General features: G+C 46.5%; 1 protein-coding gene across 2 annotated transcripts in view; it reads left to right on the top strand.

Annotated features, from left to right (window-relative positions):
* Positions 1 to 20317, top strand: part of LOC135904745 (galectin-6-like) — an 81554-nt gene that overhangs the window by 38811 nt on the left and 22426 nt on the right. The window contains exons 2-5 of one of the 2 annotated variants that reach the window (XM_065435705.1): positions 14278 to 14366; positions 16325 to 16345; positions 16463 to 16670; positions 18110 to 18238. In XM_065435705.1, the coding sequence (XP_065291777.1) occupies positions 14278 to 14366; positions 16325 to 16345; positions 16463 to 16670; positions 18110 to 18238 (447 nt within the window). The remainder of the gene's footprint in view (positions 1 to 14277; positions 14367 to 16324; positions 16346 to 16462; positions 16671 to 18109; positions 18239 to 20317) is intronic. The other variant, XM_065435706.1, reaches the window with a different exon arrangement.

Genomic DNA, 20317 nt, shown 5'->3' with positions numbered 1-20317 from the left:
AACATACTGTATATATTGTTACTATGTTATCTGCGCCTTTTGTACAAAACAACTTATTTTACAATACCTTCATTGTTATTACTATTTGTGAAAAGGAGTATTGACAAGGTTATGTGCCTCTTGCACCGTACAGATTACCTTCCAATATACTGTATATATTGTTATTATATTATCTGCGCCTTTTGTTCAAAACAGCTTCCTTTACAATATCTTTATTGTTATTACCATATGTTAGAAGGGGTATTGAAAAGGCTATGTGCCTCTTGCGCCGAACAGATTACCTTTCAATATACTTTGTTATTATTATCTGAAGAAAGAATAGTCTGCACCACCATAAAGTGAAAGAAAAAAGACATCAACCGTTAACTCTGTCGCTTTCCAGGACCCATTATATTACGCCTACGCTTTCATAACAATATCGGTTTCACCTAAGGCAGCCGTCTCTGCTTTCAGTGAAACTAATCTCCTCTTCTTTCTCTTGGTTCAAAACTCTCCTTTTCGATCTAGCGCTCGGAACTACCACGACCTTTAGTAAAGCAATGAAGGGGGCTAGTTGGTGAACGTTCATGTTTATATTGCGCTCCAGTTTTACACAGACGATATTAAGGAAGGACAGGACGTGGACGGGCGTAGCGCAAGTTTGCGCTACGTCCGTCCACGTCCTGTCCTTCCTTAATATCGTCTGTGTAAAACTGAGCGCAATATAACCATGTACCACGACCTATTTGGCGTTGCCGAGTCACGTCACCTCAGACATCGCGGACACATCCCAAGCCACCATCGAGCGATGTCGCTCTGACTTGGTGTGGGTTTTGGGACTAGTAATGGACCTGGCTTGTCATTGCGTACGCCATTACGTGTTGGTTGAGGCAGCAGTTTGCAATGGATGGCAAATACCACAGAAGACTGACTGACAAGCGCTCATAACGCGTATCTGATGTGCCGCTGAGCCAATGAAGACTGCGAAATAAGTAACTCCACCAATACCAAGCAGACGCCCTGTGATAAATAATAAATAAATAAGTAAATAAATAAATAAATGAGACTGCATGAGATTTCCCCGTCTTGTGGTATACGAGTTTCATTGAACGTTTAAACCGGAAGGAGCGTAAGAGATCACGCAAGACAAGATCAATACTATGATCGTGCTCACAGATAATGGCGGCTTGCACTCTAGAACAGTAAATCACCAGCCTTCTTGCCACTTCTTTCTTTTTTCAGAATGGGAGAGAGAATGCGGCGCGAAATCGCAGCTATAGAGATCTCTACAGGAAATACGGTCACTTGCAACTGAGGTTTTATTGGAAAATAAACCTTTCTTTATAACCTCTCTTGCCACCCTTCTTTTCAAAGATTTATTTCATCGTTTCGAGCTCTCAGCGGGTGCATAATAACGTCTCGTGGCGGAATCACTTTCTTCCGTTCCAACGGAAGCGTCTCTCTTTGTTATCTTTTATCTTTGTTACCCATTATCTTTTCGGAGCTCGCGCGCGGGCGCGCACTTGCCGATAGAGCGGCACTTACGTTTAATACACGTTCCAAACGATAACCCGACGGGAAGCCGAACTGCTTTTTGCTAGCGCAATCAAGAAAGCAATAATCATTCTGGAACTTACACGCCGAAAACACAATTCGATTACGAGGCACGCCGGAACCACCGGTGGTTCTTGAACGTGCACCTAATATGGACCTTAAGTATACGGGCGCTTTCTCCTTTCGCCCCCCCCCCCCACCCCCCATCAGTGTGATCGAACAGTTCTGGTTCCTCCAGTTTTCACATTCTTCAAAGCCAAGCCCGGCAAGCATTCGCACTTCTGTTTCTTATTGTACACCACTGATGAAAGAAGGGAAAAAAAATGGCTGTGGCATAGCTAAGGTTAAGCCCAGGATGCGAAGCATACTAGCCTTTATTTTAGTTGTTGAACCACTGCTTAGCCTGGTGAACTGCTGTTGCTTGGCTATATTTGGTTCGGCTAGACGAAGAAACAACTCATGCAGGCGAGCGCACGAGCTGAGACCCGGCTATGTAGCTACGCGGCCGCAAGCGAGCGCACGAGTTGAGCCTCCGCTTTTGCAGCTCTTATGACGTCATATGGTAGCTACGCGGCCGCGCGCGGCGCAGCAAGGAAGAGCGTGGTTGTGCGGCTAGTACGCTTCGCATAAAAATAATATCGGTACGCGATCGGGAGGCAAAGCCGAGATAGTGCTGGAAGTACTAGAGGGTTAAGAAAACACAGGAAGAACGCGGCGAAGCCCCTGGGATTATTTTGCTTTGGGACTGATTCATCGTCGAGCCAGAAGGAAAGAAAACGTTGCGGTAAACGGCGCAGCGCGCAGAATACTTCTGTGGTGAAGCAGGAAAGAGAGAAAGGTTGGCTGCTATAACGGGCTGGATGGCAGAGACGCGAAATTTGCGCGGAAAAGTGCGAAAAAAAGAAAAAGAAACCCACGCTTTTTCAACTCCGAGGGGATACAAGCACCTCAGTATACTCAAGTCAAGCGAAATACAGGCGAACCCTTTTGGTTGGCCGTATACAAGCTTGGACCGACGAGTCGACAACTAAATAAAAGAGCCGAGAAGCAAACAACTGCACGCCCCCCTCACCTACCGAGCACCGAAAAAAGTGCGAGCTTTCTTAGTATTTACGAAAAATAAAGACTAGGCGAAATCGCTTATTCTACGGCTTTCGTCGCGCGCTGAAAGAATCGGCGGTGCGATCCCCGAAAAAAACAAAGCCGGCACGTGTGCCACTGACCTCCGCCGTGAACTCTATTCTTGCCGATTCCCAACAGCCTATAAGCAAAGAGAGAGAGAGAGACAGCGAGAAAGAGAGAGGGGAGCGGTAAAAAGACGTCACGTGTCCCAGTGACACCAACCGTGAACTGAATTCGCACTTGTCTCGTTTCGCTTTCAAGTGCTCGAAACCCCCCCCCCCCCGGGGGGCAAACCCAACCGGGGGGCCAAAACAACAACTCTCCGAGCCAACGGGGCGAGGGTCTAAGCGAGGGTGTCCAAACCGCGGGTGAGAGGGGCGTTATATTTTCCTTTCCGTCTCTCCCAGCGACGAACGGAGTCGGTAGCCAAGTCAAAAAGCGTAGACCTCGAGAACCGCGCCAGCGCCAGTTGCAGACGACCTCGAGTGCTCGAATCGCCACGACCGTCCGGAGCTAGGACCCTCGCCCCGTCCGGAGCTCGAAACCGACGCCGCGTCGGCCCCCGTGCCTCTAAGTGTGAAAAAACAGAGGCGTTCTGCGCCTTCTTCGTCTTTCGTTTGACTCGGAAAGGGTGTTGCACCCTTAAAGGTGAGCTTTCTTGGGACGACTTGCGCAGCTTGTCGTTCGCGAGCTCGTGTTGCTTGTGTAAACAAGCTATAGGATTCGTCAAGCCATACGTGCAGTGACTTCAGCTTATTGTGTGCTTTGACTGTTCTTGTATTGCGCAACGAAATTCGCGATAGCTTCGTGAATCGACGACTGTGCGTATCGGACTTGATGAGCAGTACAGCATCTGCTGATGAAGTGATACTTACAAGCGCATTTTAGATCCTTTTGTTTTAAGGAAACGGCTGATGGGACTTCTAAGGCAGGCAGAGACGTTTGAAGGAAAAAAAATGGTTTTGTGGGCCATGAGGGAATAAGTGCGCCGTTAACCTTACGGGCGCTGTGCGACTATTTCGCGGTTTTATTGCTCGTGGAATTTTGCTTCAAGGTCTAATTATAGAAGGGTGGCTATCCTGCCGAAGTCTTGTAGCCGTGTATAAAGCGTAGGCCTCGATCTCTACTCCAGCGCCGGTGGTGTACGACTTCGAGAACATCAATCGCCTGAACCGCACCAGGGACTTTTCTTTTTTTCTTTTATCGTCTTCCGTTTGGCTCGGAGAGGAGTTCAAGTTGAAGTTTATTCAAAATAGGAAAGTACACAGGAAATGTTGAACAGGACATCTGAATCCCTAGCTCAAGGCTAGTTAGGATCCATGCTAGTTATAATTCACAATCTTAACAGCAATACGAAAAAGTATCAGTAAATCATATATACATAAACATTCATTCATAAACACAAGGCAGGGTACGTGTGATAGCTACAAGAAACACACAGAAAGGAATTTGTATTTAGCAAATTATGCACTGCAAGTGAAAAAGGTAAACATATGTGCACCATCGAGATGAAAACTCTATGCAGATAATAGTAGTGAGTGCTAATGGGATTTCACCTTTCAAGTACGACCTTTCTTTGTCGTCACGCTCCACTTCTGCAGTGTAAAAATTTTGGCAAGAAAGCGTACAATAGAAACCACACACGTGGTACCTCGCACTTAATTTGACTGTAAGGACACCTTTGCGTTCTGAAACGAAATTCACAGAATCTACGTTGGGTGGGTGGCTAAACCGTGGCTTAGCTTCCGTAGCTACAGTCAACCGCAAAAGTTTGCGGGACGCAGGATCTGCCAAGAAGCTGAATTCTCGCGAAGCGTGTTCACGCAGCCTCGAAATAAATGTTCCAGCATTTAATTCGAATTTACACAGTGATTCATTAAATACGAAGTGTCATGCCTTAACAGGGTAGGAATTCACATTTGAAGGGGAAACCGCATACCGTAAGCTTTTCCTGTTGACTGTACATTCATGACACCGTCGGACCGGAGAGCTGAATAGGTCGAGAAGGAAGGATTGTCTCAACTTTGCCCCCAACGCCGGATCCGCGTGTAGTTGGCCACGATGATATCATCAGCGCCAGCATTGCAGCACTTTGGGAACTTGAACAGCCAGGAACGCTAACTGCGCGGAATCTCAGTCGTCCGCTACTCCTTCTGCTTCGGAAAAGAAGTAATGCCAATCAGCTGGTCTGCTTGAAGAACACTAGCTTTCAGTTCATTTATAAATGAGTATACGTACGATACGTTCGCGTTTTTGTGTGACGCCCGCTACTAGTCATCGTGTGCGATCAATTCAGCAACGTACAAGTTATTTCGTAAATTGAGTGACTGTGGCGCGATATCAGATCATTGGCAAAAGGCTGCTAAAATACGAGTGTACATTCAGTTTAGCCTGATAAAGTAACGGGAGATACTCAGCTAGTATGTCGCCATGGCGACGCAGTGACGACGATCTTACTTTGTTAGTTGATGAGCTCGGTTGGTAAAGGCACTCGTCCCTGACCTTATTGCTTTATTTCTTAAAAGAAAAGGAGATTGACGTAAAAATGTGCTCTATGTCATTTTTACCGACTCTTCTACAGTAGCACTTACTACAGCCTTTCATAAGTGCACTTATCGCGTAGCTCCAACAGTCATAAAAGCTCTCGACGACTCTAGCTGCAGCGACAACAACACAGGACTACAAGTCCTCGAATGTGGCTGTAGTGCTTGCAGATCACAATTGGGAAGGACGCTCGAAAAAAAAAAGTCCGTTTACGAGGCATCAAAATAAACCTTGTTTCCTTTGAAATGTCTGTGTGGGTTTCAAGCTTCACAAAAGAGTAAGCTGCGGATAATTACGAAATTGCGAGATCTTTTGATCGCACAATACCTGTAACAGTGCCTCAAAAGAAAACTTAATTCGCTGCCAAGAAAATACTTCACCCATATATTCTGGAGACGTACTTGTATTTTTCCTTTTTGCCACCGGTCGTATTTCTTTATGCGTGCTACCCATCCGTTCCAATAATTCGTCCTCGACTGTTTGCTCCTCGACATGTTCAGCTGCATTCGATGCTGAGTAGTTCTATGCAAATCTCGGGAAGCTGATGCTGTGGCTCATCAAACCACAAGAAGGAACGTCATGGCCTGTGAACAATTATGTGGACTTCTTTGAACAAGTACTCGTAAGAAAAAAAAATACTTGAAATTGTGCCTGTTTCTTCGTGGAAAAAGCTGTTTACAATTAACGCGGCTTGTGCTAAGATAAGCTCTGGCCCAAGGCGTTCGAGAAAGGTCCCAGTATATATCCAAGGGTAACCATAAAAAGGCAAGCTCCGTTAATTAAACTTGGGTAATCGCAAAAACGGGCATCTTGGCATGGACGGAGAAGTGAGCTCCTTGAAGAGGGCGGTAAACCGGAGGGGGGGGGGAAGGGGGGGAAGCATTTGCGGCGACTCCCGATCTGACGCACTATATTTCTACGCACGCACTGGTTCATCATGACGTCATGAATTTTGGTACGGCCTGTTTCGGGTCAACTAACCGCTTATCAGGAAAGCGATATATCGCATTTGGAGGTAAAAACAGATTCTGCAAGCGGACTTTCGGGTATTTCTATTACGCAAAAAATGGCCCGAGTGCATATCCGTCCCATCATACTGACGTCAGAGGTGTCGGGCTTAGGAGTTAAACATGTATATAAGAAATGAATGCTTAACCGATCAGCATTTTTTGGCTAATCATTGCAAACGTAGGTTAGAAATGGCCAGCGGCCGGCTCTAACTTGTTTATAGTGTTATGTTATCGTTAGCGTCCGTTTCATTTGCGCCTGTCTGTCGCCTGCATCTATTGGCCGAGACCACCGCTAGGCTCTTAAGCATATCTGCGCATCGCCACAGGAAATCTTCATTCGGGGAAATCCGCGCATCGACGTCCGAACCGGCCCGTACTTACATGCAGTAGCGATCTATACGTAACCACTGGAGCTTCTTTGCCGTGGCTACGGGTACTGTACCTTGCGACCGAGAGTGCTTCGCATACGAGCATGAGGAGTACGTTCTCGGACGTGCGAAACCACCTCACCACTGAGATCAAACGAGGACGGTGTCGCTTCACGGCGGGCAGTATACCGTGAGACGAGCAAGGAGACCTGCATGGGTATACGCACGACTGCCTCCAACCGTACGGTGCACGGAACTGAGTGTAGTCGCGTGGGAAGCCAGACCAGGCAGCACGGCAGAGCGGAACGAACGTGTGCACTTCTTTACCGGAATGCCGTGCACGAATCCGCACTTCACGTCCGGGAGAAGCTTCTGAGACGAACAATCTGTGCAGCAGGGTGCACAGTCATCGACAAATGTTTGCGGTGTGCGGGCAACCAGAGATGCCATCTACTGCTCTGTCAAGGCAAATAGCTTCTCATTTAACGGATCACTGCGTTTGTCTTACAATGCTGATTGAAACTTCGAATTGGAGTCACTGTGTCCACGCTTCGGTGAAATTATGCTTTCTTTCGCGAATCACGGGTCTCGTAAACTTGTGTGGCCGACTGTGCGGCAGCGCTCTTCATTAGTGTACCTAATCGAGGATGTCGACGCAGCAATATTAGAAGTGACAGAATATGCGCCAACGCCTGCGCCTCACCACGAAGTCTACCTCCGGTCGCGCTCAAGCTTCTATACAAAACGTACTGACCTGCGCAGTGGTGTAGGGTAACCTTCTATCGCAGTGCACGCAATTATAATGGTATTCACGCAAGCTGACTACATTAGGCATCGCGCATACGACCATCTCTTCTCTACCAACGAAACCTGCCTTAGGACACGCAGATATTCTCCTTGCGGCCGGAAGTGTACTTTTTGAGGCGTACAGGAAGGCGTGCGTATCACTTTTCTAGCACAATGCACCGAACCGAAGCTAGACGCTTGGCACCAGAACATTTAACGTAACTAACGAACACGGGGGACGGAAACGACCCGTTTCGACGTAGGTTAAGGGAGCGCGGTTAAGCCTGGTTAACCGACGTCTTCGGGACGGTACCCTCTTATTGCTTTACTTCCTCCTTTCGCGATCTTCTTGCATTACGGGGTTAGAACCGCGCGTGGGCCGGCCTCTGACCAGCGGGACCGTAACGGACGAGTAAGCCGGCATCAGGGCGCTCAGATGCCTGTTGCTGCAGCTGCTGCTTTTCTGTACTGAGAGTTGGGCGCGCGATCCCGACGTAGGAGCTCGCGAACCTCGCTCTCTCGCCGGCTTTAATAACGACCAGTAGACCTTGCGGTACACCCCAATGCACGGTAAGACCTTATACTCTGACTGCGTAGGCGGGACAGCAGAAGTAGGGGTTGCCGAGATAACAGAGTTGAGTGTCGTAACGCTGCTCATTCTCTAATGCTTGGCAAGTTCATTGCCGCTCGTCTGGCTCGGTGAGACCTTCGGTAAACCAATGGTCACGTTAACTGCAGTGAACTCACCTCAGGTGAAAGCGAGTGCAGAACCAGAGTCGACGCAAGTGCGAAACCAAAAGTCCGAAGGCTGTATGTACTAGAGCCCTGATCAATAAAACACTTCCGCTGTAATTTTTTTAAAGCAAATTTATTTAGCGACGGCAGTCGGCCAATGTTAAGGCGCACTTACGACCAAGTAGCTTGTGAATGCGGCTTCAGATTATATAGCTTAACGAAAACAGGCAGTGAATATATTCTGCCGCATGGGTATCGCAATTATTTCAGGCCAGGTGTATTACCTGACCAGCCAGACACTGCTCGCGGTAAAAAATAGTGACGTCAACTAATTATTATCACGTCAATGATGAAATATGGAAATAATCGCTTTAGAACACACGACCTAATAAGTTAAGAGCTGAAGCCGAGCAGTAGTGAAATAATGAACCCTTAACAGAAATGATCTGCTTGGCAGCAGCTTCGAGAAATACGCCCTAAAAAATCCGTAGCGAAAGGCATTGACGTCCCAGTGAAAGCGTATCAACATCCCCACTTCATTTTCCCCATTGCTTATAAGTGTAAACTCGGACATCGACCCATTAGTGCAGATTGAAATTATTCATTGTTAAAGTTAATTAGTAAAATAGTGGTAATTAGCTGACGTCACTATTCAACTTGTCCTGCCTCGTCAACTAATCCACCTGATGCGAAGGAATTACGACACCTGTACTGCAGGGTAAATTTACTAAGTTCGGTTTCATTAAGGTGAATAACCAAGTATGTGTAATAATGTGTGGCTAACAGGAAAACAAAACACTACAGGCTTTCTACTGACTGTCTGTATAAAATAAATGCTTTCGAGAGGAACACTCTAGACAGTCGCTCTCTGTCTCTTTTTTTTTCTTGGGTCAATACATCTCGTTATCTCGGCGCCTGGATTCGGCTAGCAGGTGGCATTCGTCTGGGAGCCACGGGAGTTAGCCTATACAAGACATGCGCGAAAAGCCATCGTCGCACTTGCTTTTCACTCGGCAGCCATAAAGCCGACGGGACCGGTGAGTGGGCCTGCGTGCAAGGTCCTGCATACTTTATTAAGACGTATATATCGGCGCCAGACAAACTAGAGCGAGCGAAAAAGAAAGTAAAGAAAAAAGAAAACGAATGCGACGGAGCTTACCAGCGCCTGAATCTTTAAACATCGCGCCAGCGTGTGCGTAACAGGGACGCAGAAAGTAGTTGGCCACGCTCTGTGCCACGACGTTGAATGCGAAAGCAGATTCGGCCTCTGGAAGGGGGTGGGGGGGGCATACCCGAATGTCAAACTGTCCTCTAGCGAGAGCGCGGGCGCTCACAAAGTGAGCGTGGGCGACGCGGATTAGGCAGGACCTCCTCGACCTTTGCAGTGTAGCCCATTACACGCGCACAGAGAGAGACAAAAAGGACGCGATTAAAGGAACGACGCGGTGTGTCGCATCGTGTTGTTCTTGTATAGCGCATCGCGTTTAGGTAAAACGGGTGTAAATGCGCTGCTGCTGGAAAGGTGGGTGACATTAGGGCGCCAGACGAAGGGCGCCATTGGCCGAAAGCGAGTCTGGTCGATGTTAGGGAATTCGTGTAGACGTTTCATTCACGAGGCGCACTTCTGGTAATCGCTGTTGGTCGTTCAGTGGGGATGTGTTTCGTTTTTTTTTGTTTTTGTTTGTTTACGCGTTCATTCACTAACGCATCGTATCGATTAGACGTTCTGCCGCGTACGCCTGGCGCACCGAGTCTTGTGTGACGGTGCATTTATTAGCGTGTCGTATCAGTGCGATGCCCTGTGGCGTGTATCTAGAGGCGCACCCAGTCTTCGCGTAACGGTACCGGGATCTCGTACGTAACGAGCCGATAACACCAGCCGACGCGGGCCCACTTGCCATTTGAAACGTGGCGCATGCCAAGTCGTATACAGACGGTCACAGAAACCTGAGGACTTGACGTACAGATAGCAATGCTCGCGTTACTTTCCGCACCAGCTGGGTTAACACCTTCCGGGGTGTGTTTGGTTATACATACACACCTTTCCTCTGTTCTCTCTCTCTCTCTCTATCCGTCTCTCACAACGTGGTAGCTGCTATCATAGCGGTGATCAAGCAGGTAGCTGCCGTCTTAGAATTTGTATGCTGTGTCCTCTTTGTTGGCGTGTTGCACCTAAGATGGGGCTTTTTTTTTCTCTCTCTCTTTCGTACAAGAACGACTCACCATTTCAACGGGAAATTTAATAACTCGTCGTTTCAATGCGGTAACCATTACTGGGCGAGATAGCTATTGCTTTTGCTTTGTTGTTAGTTTAGTAACTGTATACAGACAAACGGGAAAGTGGCTGAATTAGAGACGGTTATTCCACGACATGGTTAAGAAATTGACGCTACCCATTTTCTTTTCATGTAACACGGACAAACATGCCGCAAAAACGAAAACATACTAAGTATACAGTAAAAAAAAACTAATATGTAAATAAAGTAATGCTAACCAGAGAGGCGTCTCATATACGCACATGCGTTAAGTAATAGTCATTGTTACTGAGAACAAATTGCTGTACTTGACTGATGTCAAGCGAGCGACTACAGGTAACTTGTTCTTTGAAACCTTGATTTAGCTTCCCTTGAGGCCGCAGGATACGTCACATATGACTGAGGTTAGACCAGTGTAGACTATCATGGATCTGACTACAACCTATTCATTCTCAGCACAATGCGTTGGCGGGCTAGTTGGTGCGGATCCACAAATACTTCGTTTAGCGCAATACAACGGACACAAGAAAGGTTGAGTTGAGTGGAGAGTAGCGCCTTGTCCTGTTGCCTTTCTTGTGTCCGTTGTATTGCGCTAAACGAAGTATTTGTGGATCTATTCATTCCAAAATAACAATTAGAATCGGTGATAGAATACCTTTCCCAGGAGAAGAAATCGAATTCATAAAAAAAATAAAAGAAAGAAAAGTCACCAACAAAAGATGCGACGTCACGCAGTGACTCTGTCACTACAGCCGCTCGCGTGTAAGGGAAATTACCGCGCATGTCCCAGGCGCGGTAACTGCGTGCTTGGCGTTAATGCCGTAAACAACACAGTGACGATCCCCCACCTCGACTTGGGGCCTCCTGGGGATGGCATGCAATGCTGCGCAGAAACGACTGACATCGCTTGCGTAACGGGCCACCTTGCACACCCTCGAGACTTCAGATTGAGGGAGCAGGGAGGGGGAGGGAGGCATTTGGGCATTCGGCCCGGAATGCCTCCTCGGGAAAACCGCTCCCAAGAAGCGAACTTCGTCGCCTCCGTGTTCTTCGTCGGCCCCTGCTTTCTCGCTTCTTGGTGTCATTTTGCGTCCAGGATGATCTTCAGCTTACCCACTGAAGCTTACTCACGCACATACCCCGTCCTCATCCTTGACCTCAACTCTGCTTTATATATTTCTGCCGCTTGTTTTCAGAGCAAACTCATCGCCAGTCCTAGGTTGTTCCTCAAAGCGTTTCTTAGACTCAACTTTCTCTGCTTTCTGTGTCGCTTCTCTTTAGACAGAGCATCAGTGTTCCTCTCACCCCCTCCTGGCACCCTCGTTGTAGCACTTGTTTTGTCGTCCGCGCCGTTTCAGCGCTTCCCTCCCAAGTCTATCTTGGCACATATCCTCTCCTCTCAACCTATTTCTTGTCCTTTACGTCCCTCTTCTGTCTTCTTGTTTATTTTCAGCGCGAAGCCTCAACGCTTCCTTCACACCCTTGCTATCCTTCTATACTTACCTCTCGCTGTCTTCATTCTTGATAGCGAACTGCGTAATAGGTGTTCTCCTTCCCCTCCGGTACCCGCGTTCCCACCGGTGGGCCCCTCTGGCCGCGCTGCGTTTTGTTGCTCCTCGGGGAGTCTGTTTTCGTTTGCCACGTGTCATCGGCCCGTATCGATAAGGCACCAGGAGCGGGGCAGTGCGTGGGCTCCACCGGGAACCGCAGGCACCTCGCCGGGCTGCAGCGATAGCTCCCGTCGGCATTCGAAGAGTTCGCGACGAACTTTGAAACGAGTACATGACCACGCCTTTCTTAGGCTTCCTATCGCTTTTGTTGAACGTTCTTTTTTCCCCTTTACTTTCCGTTATGTAGACATCCCTGCCCGCGTGCGAGTATGTCGCGTGAAAGTCATTCGAGCTGTTCAGGCCGGGAGCTGATGTCTCCGAGAAGCCGTCCAAACACCTGTAACCATGGCGGCGTGTTCGGGATAGCATGTAGATGGCTTCGCTGTCATGTGTTCGGTTGCTTCCTATGGCTTGAGAAGGAGAGAAGTGAGAAAGAATGACTACATTTTTTTAGCTTATCAACTGGTAACTTGCATTCGTGTGCATCGGTTCTCGGTGGTATCGCGCTGGAAGGAATCTGAGGTGTTACAGGAGGACCAATTGGGTCACAGCGTGTTCCAATAAGGGCAGCCAGCTGCGTCATGAGTTGCACATTTCTCCCCTTCATTATATTTGTTTCCTTTTTTTCTTCTGTTTTTCTTTTGCTTTCCCACATTATTCGGTCGCTGGAGTTTGTGTATATTTTTTTGATGATAGGGATAGCCGGCCCTTTACTGGCCTATTTTTTCGACGGTGTCATCATTCATTTAACAACAACAATATCCGAAAACCTCGTGACTTTGCTACCCGGCCGCTGGTTGTATTTCTTGAAGTAGTTTGGCAAGGCGCAGAAGACCAGGACTCGAGAAGAACACAAACGACAGGACCGGTGCCGGTCCTGTCCTTTGTGTTCTTCTTCTCGAGTCCTGGTCTTCTGCGCCTTGCCAAACTACTTCAAGCATGAACCAACTAGCCCAAGCAAGAGTTTTACTTGGTTGTATTTCTGACTGGCCGTACTGTAATTGTAAGGCTTGCCACCCGCAGGAAGGTGCTATGTTATCTATGTGTATTGTGCACTACTGAGACCTAGTGAAATCTTTATGGTGCTGAGAACGAGGTTCAGGGTTCGATTCCAAGCCTCGGCGCCTCCATACCGATCGGGCCCGAATGCGAAAACGCTCGTGCACCTGGCCGCCCGACGAAGCATCGGCCAGAGGCCAACGTTGTGTTCCCGCCGTTGTACCATCGACCTGACAGGCAACAGCCTCACAATAAAATTTATAGTATGAATTTTAGTTCGCAAGTTTACGCATTCTAGCTGTGCTTGAGCATCCGCAGTGTCACTTCCAGCGCTCTCTTAATATCATCTTTTTTGAGAACGGCATGCATTGAGGGGGAACTGGTATGGAGATGCCTCGAAAAGCTGAAGAGATTTGCATAACGCCGACGTCATAGAATGATGACTATACAGTGATAATTGCTAAAAGTGGGCTGATTCAAGGCCAAATAAACCGCTGTCGTTCACAGCCCGGCCTTCAACGCAGCGGCTATTGTCGGCGTTTCTCACACAAGGACATCGTCGTCTGACATCTTCGCTGTCCTAGATTTCAAAAAAAAATTATATTATGGGGTTTTACGTGCCAAAACCACTTTCTGATTATGAGGCACACCGTAGTGGAGGACTCCGGAAATTTCGACCACCTGGGGTTATTTAACGTGCACCTAAATCTAAGCACACGGGTGTTTTCGCATTTCGCCCCCATCGGAATGCGGCCGCCGTGGCCGGGATTCGACCCGCGACCTCATGCTCAGCAGCCTAACACCATAGCCACTGAGCAACCACGGCGGGTGTCCTATAGATTTCAGTCTATGCACTTTTGTCATCGCGCCGACATATTTGTCCCGTTGCTGTCATCGCCATAAACACTGCCGTCGTCTTGCCACTAATTTCGCGATCGTCGTCGATGTCGTACCTGTCTTCGATCGTCATCGTCATCATGCCGTTGTTGCAACGCCATTACCCATTTTTTGCGTAGTAGATGAGGCAAGGATGCCTAAGGTGTCTACGGTTTGCGTCTTAGTACTTTTTTTTTATCTTCACAGGAGTTTGAGGTGCATTAAGTTAGTGTCGTCTGCATACATTTCTTTTAAAAGCAGGACGATAATTGATAGTTGGCATTCCCGTTAACGTTAGTCTTGCGTCCGTCCGTGGTTTATGCGCCTGCATGTAAAATCACTGGCCTCGCTAAGCGGAAAATCAACAAATGCTCGAAAATTCTGTCGACGATGTGAAGCGAACTTCTGACCCGACGTTTTCTTTTCTTCCCGTTTGCAGCCGGTTCCCTATGCCTGTCCTCTACCCGTCAGCCCTACCGTTGGGTCGCAAATCTACATACAAGGACTGGTACCTGAGGTATCCGTACGGTAAGTCTGCACTCCCACGTAGAGCATCGACTCTATATTTATATAGCCCGAAGCTGGCTTACTATAATCGGGGGGTGGGAGCACGTATGCTGTTTCTTGTTTTCCGTGCGCCTTGTTTCACAGGTAGACTGTAAACAATTTTACACCCTTAATGATGTTTTCTTGTCACACTGGTAACATCCTTACCGTTAGGGCCTCACAAAAATTTATAGAGGCCGACAACGGAGCTCTAACTATACTTGCGATGACAAAAAGCATAGTTGAAAACTACCTGATAAATCTGACAACCTTGGGCGCACGGAAATATCCGACTAGAGAGTTTCATATCTTTCCCTGTGAAATTCTGTATTGTTTTAATAATCCAGTTGGTTTGGTGTGTTTTACTACGGCATCCCACTAACATTAGTTGTGTGATTTATAGTAATGCACGGCAAGACGCTATGCCTACGTTGTTTTCGCTGTGTCTTGGATTGCGATTTAAGAGACGTGCATCCAAACTACTCGCACTCAAATTATTCTTGCGCGTGTTGTGATCTGTTCAAGGCCCTATTGTATTCAATGAATACACATAAAGAAAGAGCAGTGTTCGGAAATATGTCTAGTCGAAGGGAAAAGAAATTGTCATCCATCTAGATAGCCGCTATAAGCTACAAAAGGAAACCCGTACGGGTTTATAAGACAGAAAGCTTCGCAGTGTAAGAAACATTCGTCCTGGTCCGGGCATAGAACTGGGGACCAATGGCTTACCGAGACGGCCCTCTACCATCTGAGTTAACAAGGAGGCTGGCAGATCGGAGTACGATGGTGAATTAATTGACAACTCGAAGCTCAGTCACGCTGACATCCAGGGACAGTCCCAGTGTCCCTGTGCTTGGAGTTGTTGATTAATTCGCACTTGTATTGCCATCTGTCGACCTTCTGGTTAAATCGGATGGTAGAGCGGACGTCCGGGAGGGCCTAGGCCCCGGGTGCGATTACCTGGAGCCGAACAATTTTTTTTTAGCAACTGTGAAGCTTTTTTTCCGAGAAACCCGTATGACTTTCCTTTGATGCTTATTGCTACAATCTCGCGGGCGACAATTTTTTCCCTTCCAAGGACCTCCTTCCAACTCGCGGGCTTCTGAAGAAGGGAATTGCCGATATATTCATAATTAAAAATGAGAGACTGCGAGGGACGATTGCGGAACGGAAGCCGCATTTTGTCTCGACGCCGAACATTAATTTATAATCGTTGCTATCGAGCTCACAATGTTGCAAACACACTTGGCGCTAAGACTGTGGTAGTAGTGCCATCTAAGTACTTGATTTGGTCGTAAGGCCTCATCTCTATATGCAACAGTTTCGCTGCTGCAGAGGCTAAATTCTTTTTCTTTTTTTTCCACTGGCACGATTTTGAATGAAAAAAAATAAATGTCGCTTTCATTTCTGCAAAAAAAAAAAAAGAGATTGTTCTGGGAGTCTGGATCGCTTTCAACGAAAATTGGAAGCCTTGCCATTTGATCAGAAAACTGTGTATGGCTGCGAGAAGCTGCGAAATTCCCTTCGACACAGTTGCGAAAATGTACAAACATTTCCCGCCTAATCTGTGATATTTCAAAAAGAAAAAAAAATAGAACACTGGATAACGTGGCGTGGAATGACCAATCTTTGCAGCATGTGGGCATTGCGGTCTGTACAGAATGGGACAGAGGATCGGTCATGCTTACATGCTAGAGCCTTCTCTCCTGTCAAGCTTTCACTGAGGAAACCTTTCGAGATTTCGTTAAAGCGTGAAAAAGAAATATACTCAAACTTCAGCTCAAGATCAACATTCCGTGCACGCCTGGGGAAATGTCACGGTGTTTTGTCGCATGTCGCACGAACCATTCCGAGGTGCTGGCAAAACGTCCTGTGTCTTCGTGTGCGTCGTCTCACTTTGTTGTGTGTTTGCATGTTGCACGCTGCGTTGGGATTGACAGTCCCGAGGAGGAAGTCCAGTCGTGAGTGGAGCACGCCTACATCTTTCATCTAATCCTCATTTCTATATATACACGTATATTTTTTTCGCACACGCACAGTCCGGGTTGGTAATGCGGAATCGCGCGCTGTCGTTCCAGGTTTTCCGTTAACTTTCAGAGAGGAACTGGGGAGGCAGATCCCATACAGTTCCATTTTAACCCGCGCTTTGAACCGGAGGGACCGGTTGTTGTCCTCAACAGCCGCCAGGGCAAATCGTGGGGTAGTGAGGAACGTGCGAGCCCATCACCTTTCGCCAAGGGACGACCCTTTGTACTCGTCATCACTGCCGTCGGCCAGGGCTATGAAGTGAGTATAGTACGCGGCGTTACGTCGCTCCTGTTACCTCATCACTTTCTTTCTTCCTTTCTTTCTTTCTTTCTTTCTTTCTTTCTTTCTTTCTTTCTTTCTTTCTTTCTTTCTTTCTTTATTTATTTCCTTCTTTCTTTCTTTCTTGCTTTCTTTCTTTCTTTCTTTCTTTCTTTCTTTCTTTTCTGACTTTCTTTCTCTCCTTTCTTTCTTTCTTTTCTGACTTTCTTTCTCTTCTTTCTTTCTCTTCTTTCTTTCTTTCTTTCTTTCTTTCTTTCTTTCTCATTTTCTCTCTTTCATTCTTTCTTTCGTCCTTTCTCTCTTCTTTCTTTCTTTCTTCCTTTCTTTCTTTTTTTTCTTTTTCTTCACGTTCTCGTTGTCGCTCAAAGGAATTTGCGATTCGTGGGGGAACGCAGAATAGCTTTTCATAAGTGGTCGTCTGTTTGAGCATCAAGGATGTGTTTTGACACCAGCAATGAATAGCCTTAATGATCGTTCTTTCAGTGTACAGCAGCTGCGTGGGCCATGGAGCAACGCGCCATTGCCGCGATCTGCTCTAAAAAAGGCTTAAATAACCTTCTTTTTTTTTGTTTAGGTGACATATTATATATGCATTAACCTTCAGTCTGTCCTTGTACTTCGTCTGTAATTTCTATTTTAAACCTTAGTTTGTGTTATTCAATTGACTCGATGGATTGGCTCGTGTAAAAAAGTGCAGAAGCTGCTGGGTGAGCAGTTTTATTGATGCAATTTAAAAAAAAAATATTTTGTGTACTGACACTTAATAAGCACGTTTGCGAAATGTGCGCTATTGCCTAATCGCTTTCTTTTATTATTTCACGTCGCGTTATCTTATTTTGATCGTTAAACAATTCATTGTTCGCGGAGAAGCCGACGGCACGATGGTTGCTGCACATTTCCTGTTTCACACAAGTAAATCCCACAGAGCAACACTGAAGAGTGATGAGCAGTAAACCGGGACTGAATTGGCAGGTTATTGGCTCTAGAACTCTATCTGCTTCTCTGGGGGGATAAACAAATAACCCTTCACAGTATACAGAACACCTTTCGCAGAGCGAAGCTACTTGTATACTGCCTTTGTACGATGCAGTGGGGTCCACATGGGGTCTCTGTAAACGACTAACTCAAACCTCTAACCTAATTGTCACAGTTTTTATGTTATAGAAACAACGAAGCTGTGAGGTGAAAGCGACGTTGGTGACCCTAAAACGTCTATGTTAACCGAGTAAACCCGAGAATCGCCGGAATACTTAAAGTATACAGAAAAGGCTTTAATGTGCTCAAAGTGTCTTTTTTTTTCTCTTGCATTTAGTACGTGCATTAAGATGCTTCCAAATTTCAGTTTGCGCACTGTAACCATCGCCTCCCACCTTCTGAACTGACGTAATCTTATCTTTCTCTTTCCCCTGTCGGAACAGCTGGCGGTTAATGGGCTTCCTTTCACGACGTTCGATTATCGACAAGGACTGGCTCTTGCCGATATCACTCACCTCTGCATACACGGGGACGTCATCCTCCGTTCTATCCACGTACCTGTTCCGGAGATGGTGAGTACAGGTGGCGCAGCGCCAATCCCTATGGTCACCTTCCATTCTTGTCAGACTTGCTCTCTGCAAACCAGGCCATGGCTATAAAATAAAAAAAAATCCACAGTTGGTGAATATTTACCCGGATCCCACCAATACGGTGTCTTTCCTAGACTCGTTGCTTTGCTGGGAAGGTAAACACTAAAATTAAATAAATAATTATTATTACTAACGTAATTATGCCCCGTATATATATATATATATATATATATATATATATATATATATATATATATATATATATATATATATATATACGGGGCATAATTACGTATTAATACGGGGTATTACGCATTAATATACGGGGCATAATTATATATATATATATATAGACACGACATATAGAAGACATATAGACAGACATATAGAACTTGGTATATATGATACCAAGTTCTTGGTCAACTACCCACAAGTGAAACCTTTCTCCAGCATAGCGAAAATGCACTTTGCCTGAAGTATCCCACACCTAAATCTGCATTTTAGGCATATATATATATATATATATATATATATATATATATATATATATATATGCCTAAAATGCAGATTTAGGTGTGGGAAGTGCATTTTCGCTATGCTGGAGAAAGGTTTCACTTGTCGGTAGTTGAACAAGAACTTCATATAGTAAATAGTTATTTAGTAATTCGTTTGTTCAAGTACCCGTTGACTGTGGTTTTGTCGAAAGGTGCTCTCTTCGTCGATAAAATTAAAGGTGAGCAATTTCTTCCCACTTCCTTCGAGGTGAAACAGTGTCCGGGAATTACAGGGTCGTTGAGTCAGTCAATCGATTGAGTGCTCGGTCAATCAAGCCGTAAATAAAGCGAGCAATTGATTGAGCCATCGATCCTGCGTAGACGGCGGTCGGTAGACACGGCGGGAGTTTTTGACTTTACCACTGGCCGACGCAGGGATCAATGAATCGATCGGACGCTCCTTGAACCAGTCGCGCAATGGGCGCGTCGCCCGTGCGGCCAATTGTTCGGTCAGGCGACCGGTTCACCGGTTCGCTCCAAGCGAACACTGATCGCTCCGAGCGAGCGATCAGTCAACCAGTGAACTGTTCGATAAATTTGCTGCGTGTAGGCTATTGATCGTGGAAGCATGTCTCTAAATAGTCGCGTGCCACGTGGGACGCATGCAGCTGCGCAATATTAAAAGCACCAATCAGTGTTATTGGTGTAATGGGACGCGAAACAATGTAAAGAACTAAACAGGAAAAAAGCGTCGATGTTTCGTATTCTGCAATTCACATTTGTTTTACGCCATATTATACCGGTACAGTAGCAAACAAACTATAGCTTAGCGACAAGCAGTGATACTGTAGCTGTGACGGAAGCTCCTTGTTCAACGGCAACGGGACATTTTAACTAGTGCTTTAGCGACCAGCAGAAAGAAAATAGGAAAACAAGTTTCTTTTTTTTTAATTACAACATATACATATGTTGTAACTATCCACATTTTGTCATGAATAAATACTGATTCTGAAAGAAATCACGATACGTTTACGAGGCACGCAGGTAGCCGGGGGGTCGGGATTAATTTTGACCACCTATGGGGTTCCTTAACGTGCACGTAAGTATAAGTACACGAGCATGTTTTTTTTTTTCTTTGCATTTCGAACCCATCGAAATGTGGCCGGCGTAGCTGGGATCGAACCCCGGACCTCGAGTCCTGCAGCACCATGCCGTAGCCACGGCGCTACCGAAGCGGTTGCTTAGCGGCGCGCTCTGGGGGCTTGTTAGTGTGTGCGTGTATTTAATAGGAGAAGGGAGTAATGTTGAAGGCATAGTATTTGAGGTAGAAATAACCAAGTTCCACACGGAGTGTTGAGAAGCATCACGTTTACAAATACGCCATTTTTGCTTTGTCTGTAGTAGGCTAGTCACGCATCACAGAGAAAAGAATGCCAACCAGCCTGCATACAGCCTAAACGCTACAACAAAAAGTTCGCTCATAGAAATAACCAAAGGACGGCACAGTGGCTTTGTCCCGATAGACCACGCTGAACCGGAGAATAACACGGAGCACATTTCGGCTTAA

This window comes from Dermacentor albipictus, chromosome 7, assembly GCF_038994185.2.
Source record: "Dermacentor albipictus isolate Rhodes 1998 colony chromosome 7, USDA_Dalb.pri_finalv2, whole genome shotgun sequence".
Lineage (NCBI taxonomy): Eukaryota > Metazoa > Arthropoda > Arachnida > Ixodida > Ixodidae > Dermacentor > Dermacentor albipictus.
This window is presented reverse-complemented; position numbering and strand designations above follow the sequence as displayed.